Below are 11666 nucleotides of genomic sequence, written 5' to 3'. Positions count from 1 at the left end.
CTTTGATTTGTAAGAGGGAGTAATTTCATTCTTGAATAGTTACACAGTGTCACTTTAAACCCCACCTAATGCCTTGTCTTACAGCTCCAAACTGGTTCACTCACACTATTAGTAAACGGTGTAAGCCTGCCATATAAAATCCCAGTTCTCTGCTCATGTGTTAGCCTGATTGTGTGAACGACACAAAGTTTTATTAATGACAATAGGTTCTGAAAACATTTGACAGACGTTCAACATGAATTCATACATAAAGAGACATGAAAGGAGGAGTCATTTACAAGACAGCATCCACAACATCATAACTTTTAAAAAATGATAACTTGTGCCTGTATTCTCTCTGGACATTTAACCATGACAAGAAACTCATTCAGAATAGCCTTAATTCCTGTCATTTTTGCTTGAAACACCACAAAAACGGAAGGAGAAAAAGATGAGCGAGGAAGCAGGACAGACAAAAAGAGAAAGCCTTGATTGATTTCAGCTGTAATCTGTTCACTAACTCATCTCCTGACATCTCTCTCTCTCTTCCTCCCTCTCCGTCCATTAAAGCCCAGTCAGGTCCTAGCTCAGCAGCTGTGAAGAGACAAACCATTTATCAGCTTGTCAGCTCTTGCTGCCTGTTACTGCAGCCAGCCAGACTGTATGGCTGTCCAAAACCCAATAACTCTGACTGAGGACAGCTGGTACTGCTTCTTCATGGCACAAACACACACATACAGTATACAGTGTACATTATACAGGTCAAAAGATTTTCTTCTGAGAGAGACACATTTCAAAAAGGTAAACAATTTACAAAAAGTTTGACATGTATGAATTAACAAGCACACACAAGGACAGTGGTGTCTGCTCACACACACACACACACATCTCCAGTGGAAAGTAATTTAAGAGGCTGACAGATATGGTCTGATGGTCTGAGTGACACTGTGCTAAGTAACAGCACAGCCAGCCACCTGCTCCACAGCAACACGCAGGAAACATGAACTGAGGGCGCCATCTAGTGCACAAATCAGAGCCTGCATGAGAACCAACCTGTTGTGTGTTCAGTGTATCAGAGCAAGTCAACTGGAAGCCAATGTGGGCATTTGGCTGTTTGCATTTTATAGAATGTGTGGTCTTTGCAGGGAAAAACTGGTGCTTTACATAGACCTACCATTAAAATATACAATATGTCACACTCTAGTCCACTCGGATCCTGTAGACTCACAATAACTTAAAATGTTTTAATGAGATTAAACAAAGACATGATTCTGGTGATGCATTTCTCTATCAAATGAATGTCTGTACTATTCAGTCAGAATGTAAAAAGAACATTCAGTCCAGGCTACAGAGAACTGTAACGGCGACTGAGATTTGCATCTAATTATGTGTTATTGTTGTGCTTCTCCTTGCTCTATTTTACTGTCTTTACTGTCATTTTTGGCTTACTGCTGTGTACTGCTGATTTTCCCTGCCAGGGGAATCTAATCCAAGATTAGGTGGGTCCAAATACAGATGGTATAGTTAATACATTTACAAACATTCCTAAAATAATCAATGCCTGGAACACGTTTCTACTGAACACGTTATTTAAGATTTTCATTAAATTACCATTATTAATAAAAACAGCATAATGTGACTGTTTTACCTTAACTAAAACACTAACCCGGTTTATTGACTTGTCACAGCATGGAAACCTCAAGGTTCATTTGTTACAAATGTTCTCCGTATACTCAGGTTCTCTACATCCACAAGCCTGGTGGAGACCTTTTCTGTCAGAAAAAAATATATATGGCACATACTGCAGCTATGTAACAGTATAGCCCAGTGTAATATAGAGTAGATGGTAAGTATATTTTAGTCTCTTTTTAGTCACATAAAACAATATGTGATGCACAATTCTTGTGTCATCCACTACTGTCCTGGGACCAAAAATGTTTTGTTTTTTTAAATATTTACTTCAGCAGACTGGCAACCAGACCAAAACATTTTGGTAGTTTCCTAAACCTCATATAGAAACCAATGTTGTTAAACACACTTGTATAGTAATGCATAGTCTTTTGCCAGTGGGGCACAAGACTAAAACACATAATATTCTCAAAATGTATGCTCATCAGCATTTGAGGTCTTCCATAATATTTCACACAACAGGACCTTATATAGCAGCTGCAGCTTCAGGGTTTAAAAGACAGTCCAAATTAACATTTTTCAAAAGTAGTTTCTGAATAGAATCTCCACGTTTCCTGAAATAACCATCCATGAGAAAAAGGAAATCTAACACATAGTGAGGTTTATGCGCATTAGCATTTTAATTGGACAAAGCAAGAAAACATTGATTACAGTAGCAGAGTCATCTGTTCTCAGGGCTAACACCTTTCTAAGCAAAAGGGTCTGTAGGCACTGCCTAATTAAAAAGAGGATCTTTTCAGGTAAAAGAAACCAGCTCTATACGGTAAAAGTTAAAATGTAGGCCTCCCCATTTCTCTGGCAAAAAGAGCAAGTGTAAAGGTTGAATCCACCCAGATTTGATATAAAACACTGGTGTTTCATTAGATATTTAAAAAACATCAGAAATGTCAAACATGTTCACCCTTTAACCCCTTTAATATTTGAACTGTGTTAAATTTTAAGTATGCACTGCATGGCAATGCTGTTTTATCCCTGCATGGAAAATATCACATGTGCTGCACTGCGCCAGTGTCACATTTGATTGTGCCACTCTGCTACGTACAATGTTGGAGTTAACTGTAGAGTTATCAAAACAAAAAAAGCAAGCACCCACAGTTAACAGCATTTTACTTACATTGTTTCAAATGAATGAATGGTTATTTACATGTGGCAAAGAAGATTTGAGGCTATCCAAAAGAAATGGAATGCAAAAAAAGAAAACACTCTTGGTTGTCAAATTTGTCCAAGAGAGGAAAACTGTGCAATATTTACCTGCCCTTATAGAGAAACAGCAGTGGCAACAATCCCTGCAATTGATTTTTAATCCAAGAGAAAATGAGAACTAAACAGATTCGCGATCCTCAAATAATTACTAAGGTTCATAACTTAGCACGATTCAGACTTTACAGTTTCTTTAGAAAAAAATGACAAACCTCTCTGCGGCTGTCTCAAAGGAAAGATGTGAAAATGGAAGCAGTTTGTAAAGTCCAAAAAAAAAAAAACAAAATTCAAAAGTTTCTCCTTTACAGTTTTATACTCATTTACAGTTAACTTAAAAGTGGTGAGAGTCCTGGTTCGTGGCCAGTCTACCACAAAGGGTGTAAATACCTGTGTGGGTCGAGTCGCTCCTGTCTGGCTCCCGTTACTTCACCCCCCACCCCCAATGAAAACCCCATTTACATCTCCTATAGACGACAACCTTCCCATTAGGCTCCACATGCCAGTAAAAGTCTCAGTCCCGCCACAAATGGAGGTGGTGTTACACAGCCCTGCAGGGCACTGCACAGCCAGTAAGAGGCTGAGGGTTGATAAATCTCCCACCCTGCCCACTTATCAGTGTGTGGGGTATCCTGCAGCTCCCATACCAGGCTGGTTGGCTAGCATACTCCCATTCAATCCCTGTGTAGGCTCCATAACCCCACCGTTACTGATGGCGCTCATGCCAGTCCACCCAGCACTGGCCGGTAAATGACTGCAAAAAAATTAGGTAAAGAGAGAGAGAGAGAGAGAGAGAGAGAGAGAAAGACAAAATGCCAGCAGGTTAGAAGAGACAAGGCGAAAGGGAGCCAAAGGGACGGTTTATATTAGAGCTACTAGAATCTGGACAGGCTAGAATGAGAACAAGAAAGCAATCAGAGTTATCAGAGATTGTGAGGGTGAAGCAGGCTGGGCAAAAATTAGGCTAGCCAAAAAAAAAAAAAAAAAACACAGACAGTGGAGGGCTGTTTGGAGGGGCCAAAGGTAAGTGTCATTTGATTAAACATGGGTGGACAAGCAGAAAAGAGGATACAGGCTAAGCACAGCAAGCTAAATACTCTCCCCCCACCCCTCACAACTGTTGTTGTTAGATGTGAACAAAGCTGTAACCAGCCTACAGACAGATAAGCTGCTGTAGGACAGCTGTATTGCAGCACTTCACAATCTGGCCACAAAGTATAGCAAAGAAGTAATGTCAATTCTCACCTGATTCACATCATTATTGTAAGTCTTATCATTCATGTAATAAACTAAATTCTAAGCTCAGTGTGGAGAATCAACAGCTTATAGAAATCTTCAAATATCAAGTCATGAGAGACCTCACCTCATCTTATGCATTTACTGTACAGGTGACAAACTGCTTTTAGTTACATCTACCTCACACCTGTTTAGACAAGCTGTTCACCAAGAATGTTAGACTATCACAACATATGGCCTCTCCTTTATTTATCTTGGGTGCACAAAACATCACTGCACAGAGGCTGTCTAAAAAACAAAAAGATCACCTACAAACGATATTCAGCGCATCCTGACATTCATTTACATTTCAAATCCTCAGGTCAATGTAAAAATGAATCAATGAAATCAAGAAGAAAATCATGTATAAAGCTATGACAAAAGTGTAGACATACAAAACAAATGAATGGCCGTGAAGAACAGTTCTTACAAACAAATGTCTCTAAATGTTTTGAAATCCAAAAAGGTAGGTGAAGGCATTTTGGAGGATTTTTTTTAAATCTTTATCTGCTACAAATTCAAGAAACAAAAACATTTTTAGAACAAAACATTTTAGTTATGATGTGCTGTGCACCGTGAGCGATGATGACAATGAAACATGATTAACAGCAAATTTAAAGTTCAGATTGTTCTGCTTGTATGTGTGTGTGCTTATTTCTTCTCAAGATGAGCAAGGTGAGGGGCTGGCGAAGGGAGGAGGTGGGGTTGGGGGAGGGAGGACGTGGCAGCCTCCTGTGGCCAGAGCTGGCTCTCACTGCCCGATCCTGAAGGGGAACTCAGGTGGTGCTGGAGTAGGAGGAGGCGGTGAAGGGGAGCCCTGTGCACACCGTGCTACTTACTTGAAGCCCTGCTGGTTCCAAGCCTGGCCATAGACACCGTAGGTGGGGACCTGCCACCCGTTAGGGACATACTGGCTAATCTGCGGCCCGTTGCCGTACCACTGACCCCACTGGCCGTAAGGCTGAGCTGCAGGGAAGCCCATCTTGTTCTGCTGTAGGGTAAAGGACAGTAACAGGTTCAGCATTATTTACAAGGAGATCCCTCACAAAACATTGTCCGTTTGTTTATTCATGCTTCAGGCAGAAGACCTAATAAATAGCTGGTTAAGCCCTTCAGCAAACACTTCACAGTATTTGACAGTTATCAATTTTCATCTCTTCTGCACACAAACACATTTCATTGATAGTATGTGTTCTTTAAATAATAAAACTATGCATGCAACGTGAAAGCCAAGAAACTAAAAGCTGTAGAACAAATGGAAATAATACCTCTAATGCAAAAAATAAAAAAAAATGTCCACAATACACTCTGTCCCCAGTTTGTGTCCCACTGAAATACACTAAATGTAAAAGAAGGGGGGCAAAATGCTTGTTAAATTCCTTTTAATTGTCACATCCAGGGTTAGGATTACAAACAACTGATGTATACAGCCTCTTGACAGACTGCAGGACCAGCCAGCACATGTCATCTTAGAGCTTCTCAGACCATGATTGCATTCTTTTTATTTTATACAGAACATATGCCCTTACCTGGGGCATAGGCATCTGCTGCATCGCGTTCATCATGTCTGGGGTCTCTTTTCCCCAGTAGCATTTGACTGTGTGGCCCTCTATTGAAGTACCATTCACTGACACAATGGCATGGGCTGCTGACTCATGGGAGTTAAACCTGAACAAAAACAGAGTGACAGTGCACTTAAGGAAACAATGAACCTTATTTCATAAATATTTACTCAGCAACTGTGGAGAACTATTCTAGTAGCTGTGAAAAATAACTGTAAGAAAGGCATAAATACTTGGCTGCATGGGCAACTAAGCCATTTAACGATTTCCAGGGGCTGAAACTGATATGTCACATACATGAGATAACACCCTGCAAAAGTATTCCTGCAACTAGAAAACACAGGAGATGGAAACCCTGCATGTGGGCATAACTCATGCTAGTCACATCATTATATCAAAAACCTGATCCTTCATGTCTACAGCCGGTGTTCAATCCCATCTTGCGGTGATCTACATTCATCCTGCACCTAAAGTGTCAGTCTTTGATTATATGGGTAGAATAAAGTGAGCAGAACCCCACATTTAACCAAGAACCAACACACCATACTTTGTCTTTATTTAAAAGGGGGAAAAAATAAAAGTAAATTGAAGTAAAAATCTAACTTCCACTCACCTCACGAATGAATAGCCTTTGTCTGGGAAAACTCTGATTTCCATGATTTGTCCAAAGGGGGAGAAGGTCTGTCTCATTAGTTGTTCTGAAAGGGACCAGCACATATCAAACTGTGGGTGTTTGTGGGTCATGAAAAGGCATTAAGTGCATAGGAAATATGGCATACTGGCATCTTGCCTATGGGACTATTGGTGGTCAAGTTTGCTGACAATAGCATGGGGCTCTAGAATGACCTGAGCAGAAAATGTTTTCTAAGAAGATGCAAAAACTAATGGGTAACAGGTACGTTACTTTATCTTTTCATTGTAATTCAATAACCAACTTTTACCTATGTAACCACATCTCAACACAGTTTCTGTCAGCACGCAACAGAATTTGAATGACATTCAAAAACGTAGGTAAGACATAATAATGCATTTTTTCAGAAGAACAAGACCAATAAATTTTATTCTGAAAACACTGTCTTAGTCATTATCTTATGGACTACCTGTCAGTCCTGTGCTGACTCCGCCACAATAGACAGTGCAGTTACTGGGGCTGGACTGACTCACTACTTCATCAAAGGATAGGTGCTTGGAGTTATCTGGCCGGAAAGGACACACACGTTTACTATTAACACACAAGTGCGCCACACTGTTTGACCAAGCAAAAGTTGCAAATTAAGGACACACACACACACAGGACAACACACTTTCATAGGTGGTCTTGGGGGCAGGAGGTTTTCTTGTCGCCCAGTTCGTTCGAATCTGTCTGCCCCCTAACCACTGACCTCCCATCTGCTGAATGGCATTCTCTGCATCCTGGAACAAAGGAAAGCATTTGGTTATACTGTTGAGCTGGAGCCAAATAATGCAAAACCTAAGATGCTTCACTATGTGACATGGCATGGTTTTTTTTTTTAAAATGATAATGCGTAAATAAGCCTACCATTAACACAATAATGTGTACTTACCCATTTGTTGAAGAAAGACACAAATCCGTAACCTTTAGACTTTCCTGTAGCCATATCTTTCACAACGCGAGCATCTCTGTAGACAAACGCATCAGTGGAAGTACATCAGAAACATATATTCCAGTGTAGTGTAGTGTAGTGAATTGTAAAAGATGAACAGCTTAGGTTTATTCCTTCTCAAACTGAAATTAGGGCTTGTTACCCACTAATCTGTCAACTATTTTCCACCACTTAATATTGGGTTTGTAAATTTTCAGCACAGCTTCATTTTCAACTGTCTACCCATCATTTAATCAAATTTGTGGAGCTGCAACTAACAATTTGTGCAGCTGAAACATAAGACAGTTATAAAATTACAATCAATCATCAAAATAGTTTTTATTTAGCTAATATCTGCATCCATGAATCTTTGTCAGTAAATTTTAGCATTATACTTACGATATCCTCCCAAAAGGACCGAAGGCAGCTTTGACGTCTTCTGTAGTTATTTCTGGACTAAGGTCTCCAACAAAGACATGAAAGTGATCTATAGGGAGAAAAAAAAAAAGAGTTTGTACCATGTACTACAACACTAACACTACTTCAATATTTTATGCCGTTTAAGAGTGACTGCCTTCCTGCCTGGTCTGCTGATTTTTATCCATTTGTTAGTAGGGGAAGGACAAAAAAGTGTCAACGTGGAAAAACCACATTCCATACATGCAAATTACATGATTTCCACAATATAAGGATATGGAAGCACATACACAATGTGAATCTGACGTTTCCAGTGCATGTATACCCACTGACAAGCACTGGTACTTACTACTTGTGTCTTTTTTCTGGCTGGTTGGCGTCGTGGCCCAGTTGACTTTGACCTCCTGTGGAGAGGGGCAGAAAAATAACAGGCCAGGTGGGGTATGTTTACTTCACTTACAGAAAAGCCTGGTCATTTACACTAGATAGGTGTATGACTTCAAAACTGTCTAAATGGTACTTAAAAAATAAAAAGAGTACTTTAATGCCATATCTCTCACTTCTATCCAGCATACATCAACTGACACAGTACAAGAAAATGTATCTCACAAAGACCTCAGTTAACTTAACACTAAATAAAAAAGCCACTAGCATGCCATCAAATAAGTTATAAACTGGACAGAAACATTTTTTAACAAAAAAGCATAGACCATAATCACAGAATGGCATGAAGGGGGCATCACCGCAATGGTGAAAGATTTTAAGGGAAGCCAGGAAACAATAGCAAATACAGGTTCTGCAGGAACCAAAAGTTACAAAACTCACCTGGAGTCGCTTCCAATGAAATGCACCTTGCCTAACCAGAGTGGCTGCTATTGACATTACACCATCCAGTAACACTGCATTAATATTACTTTTATAAGCCCTTGGGCTTTTTTAAACATTAAAAATTAACATCATGAATAACTTGACATTTTCCAGCTCCACCCAGATTTTTGTGTAGCTTTTATGTTCTTGAAGACAGTATTTCTTTCAGTATCTTATCAAATCTGACTTTCCTTGAAACATTCAGGTCACATGATTACATCATATACTTCAAGACCACTAGGCTGAAGTAGTCTCATTATACTTGTATGTAATGCAAAAAGTTCAAGAGCTGACTTGGACCCTAGCTCCATCAGCTTCCTTCTTTCAGATGGAAAATCCTGATGTAATACAGATGCCAGCAGCTGACTAGTTGTTTGTTTTAAGGCAGCACACAACCTGAATTCCCCCCACCAGAAGCCCACCCGCCCCCACTCACCCTGTAGATACGATAGCTTACCTTACCCATTATTTTCCTTCCATTCATGGCTGCCAGTGAGGCAGCAGCATGCCTGTGGTCATAGAACTCCACAAAGCAGTATGGATCATTTCCAGCTGTCTGTCAACAGGAACACAACACTGATATTAAGTCCACAGCAAAGGAAACGATTTAATCACAGCAGGCATCAAGAGCCACCCATGGTAACGTGGAATAGTAGGCTTGATCTGATATAATGGATCAGGTTGAGACTTTACCAGGACACTCTTGAATGCCATTTTATTTAAGTCAAACAATATATACCACAGAGGATAACACTCACATCGACGATCATTTTACAGCTCTTGCAGGGTCCTATCTGTGTGAAGACCTGCAGAATAAGGGGCTCGGTGACATCCCTGGACAGATTCCCTACATACCTGGGAACAAGAAGGGAGCAGAGTCTTTGTCAAACAGGAAGTGGCATGCAAACAAAGGCTAGTTAAACCAGGCTAGCTTCAACCACAACAATTCCTTACTTCAACATAAAACCAGCAATGATAGTGGACTAAAGACCACCGTGGACAGTTTCACATATGTGCCAACAAGCCGAGTGTGGTCCCCCTCTCTCTGGTGCTGCCCTGTGCCGTCTCTACGAGCGTTGACGTGGCCTAGCTAATCACAGGGCTAGCCGGGTCAAACGGGCCTCATGCTAAGTGGTTAGCAACTTACGCTAACTCTACTTTGTAAGATTACATCCGTTTCGCGATGGTTTTGCTAATATCGCGTAGTTTCTGATAAAACACCGTTACTTTTGTAAATATAGCTATTATTCTATAAAAACGTGTGCATTTTAGAAGTGGCTAGATAGATACGTTCACACCGACAGCTAGCTAGCCTAAACTAGCCCTCCAGTTTCATTTTCAGGCGAGTCTATTTCTCCGGCCAAATCTAAAAAATCTTCACATTCAAATATTCTGTTATTATTTTTAGAAAATTCACTGCTGGCTGCATGAAACCATAAGGCGAGCTAAATGACCGTATATGTCTAAATGACAGTGCTTTACAGTGTTTAATTGAAACAACGTGGAAACACTGTAGTTACACGGAGCCTTCCCATTCCAGCACATAGACGAGGCCGCTGTTACTCACAAGGTTCTGGGTTGATCGTCCTCCATCATCAAGGTTTAGTGGTCGCGTCCTGACGAGTTTTTAATCCAATGACATACAAATGGTTTGGGCTGAACTTGAGCGCCGCGGCCGTAAAGACAGAGTTTAGTATTGAGTTATAAATCGGCGGCCGCCCCTGCTCTCACACACACCGCAGACAGCCTCGGTCTGATGCAAACAATAGGAAGTTGAAGATGGCGGAGGAGCGGCGTCAGCAGTGTCCGCCTGCGCGCTGACATGAAGCCAAAATCAAGCGCTCTTTCTCCCACGCAAACAGATGTGAGTCCACATCTGTGTGGCTCATCCATACACAGCACAAACAGCCGGTTACTGGTAGCTTTGGAAAACTCTGTTGAATAACATTTTCTACTTAATGTAGAGCACAGCAAAAAAAAAAAAAAAACCGGAGGAAATAATGCTAATCAGCGCCGGTAAACTGACCCTACTCTATAACTGCGGTTCAACTGTGGATGGTCGGTTGTTGCGTTACTGCCTTTCATTTCTCAGATAGCGGTAACGAAGCAAAACGCGTGCGCCGCCCGGGAATCGAACCCGGGTCGCAAGAATGGGAATCTTGCATGATACCACTACACCAGCGGCGCCGTTACAGATGAGGCAGTGTTCAAGATTTATCAAGGCAATCTGTAGCGAGTGAGGCATCAAGAGGGAGATAATTGTTAGACAAAGAAGGGTAATTAAATGAAATGGTGAGTGATAAACATTGATTACCACTGGTTATCAAACGGTGACCTGATAACGGTAAGGCTGAGACCAAACGGTACCTTGAGAGTGCAAATGATTTCATTTTAAAGTCCCAAAACTTAAACAGAGGGAACTGAACCACTATTCCTTCATATCAACTTCCTTGTTACAGCAGTTAAAATATGGTCAGATACCAAAAAATAAGAGTTCAATACGGCTTTACCAGATGTGGCAGAGTACATCTTGCACTTATTTGAAAAGGTAATTATATGAAACAGACTCATCAAACTCAAAGTAGTGTCTGAGCCTCTTTATTATATGTTAGGGAAATTCTTAACAAAATAGGACGAACTTATAGATCAATTTTACTTGCACAAGGAGTAAACTGTCACTCAGCACTCTGAATGCAGAGTGAGAGATCACTCCAGGCTAGACATTTTATAGTTTACTATGACCAGAGTTCCATGCAAAGAAGGAGTACACGCTTCCTGAGCTGAGGGCCACCATCTGTCAAATTAAGATAGAACCCAGGATGGGTTAAAGAGCGGTCAACTATCTTCCAGATCTAGATAAGAGACTAGAACTGTTGTCTCTAAGACTGGGCACTTAACTGGGGTTAAAATATGGTCAACCATCCTGTTGTTGTTCTCCAGCCCACAGATGGCAAAAGTTAGCTTTCAGACATCTCAGAATTAAGAAACAAATACTTATAGTAAAATAAGGGTAAGGATATATGTAAACAATTGAACAGAATAAAACATTTTCCTAACATTATCGATCCACATTAAA

General features: G+C 40.6%; 1 protein-coding gene and 1 non-coding gene across 5 annotated transcripts; both read right to left on the bottom strand.

The window, feature by feature from the left end:
* Positions 1 to 551: 551 nt before the first annotated feature.
* On the bottom strand, positions 552 to 10389 carry LOC113138724 (nucleolysin TIA-1-like). 4 transcript variants are annotated; one of them, XM_026321406.2, is made up of 12 exons: positions 10158 to 10379; positions 9349 to 9445; positions 9048 to 9146; positions 8073 to 8127; positions 7706 to 7793; positions 7268 to 7343; positions 7007 to 7115; positions 6803 to 6898; positions 6316 to 6400; positions 5670 to 5808; positions 4980 to 5131; positions 552 to 573 (listed from the first exon to the last, which is right to left on the bottom strand). In XM_026321406.2, the coding sequence occupies exons 1-12, from the start codon at positions 10184 to 10186 to the stop codon at positions 567 to 569; spliced, it is 1032 nt and encodes a 343-aa protein (XP_026177191.1). In that variant the 5' UTR covers positions 10187 to 10379; the 3' UTR covers positions 552 to 566. The 4 variants fall into 4 exon arrangements, with proteins under 4 accessions (XP_026177191.1, XP_026177190.1, XP_026177189.1 ...); XM_026321405.2 differs by lacking the exon at positions 552 to 573 and adding an exon at positions 2265 to 3619 and having other exon boundaries at positions 4980 to 5128; positions 10158 to 10389; XM_026321404.1 differs by lacking the exon at positions 552 to 573 and adding an exon at positions 2265 to 3619 and having other exon boundaries at positions 10158 to 10186.
* A 317-nt stretch (positions 10390 to 10706) lies between these two features.
* trnag-ccc (transfer RNA glycine (anticodon CCC)) lies at positions 10707 to 10777 on the bottom strand. Its single transcript has one exon. It is a non-coding gene; the product is annotated as a tRNA-Gly (tRNA).
* Positions 10778 to 11666: the final 889 nt, after the last annotated feature.

The sequence above is a fragment of the Mastacembelus armatus genome, chromosome 9 (genome assembly GCF_900324485.2).
Source record: "Mastacembelus armatus chromosome 9, fMasArm1.2, whole genome shotgun sequence".
In the NCBI taxonomy this organism is placed as follows: domain Eukaryota; kingdom Metazoa; phylum Chordata; class Actinopteri; order Synbranchiformes; family Mastacembelidae; genus Mastacembelus; species Mastacembelus armatus.
Note: the sequence above shows the minus strand (reverse complement) of the source record. Positions and strands in the feature narration are given on the sequence as shown.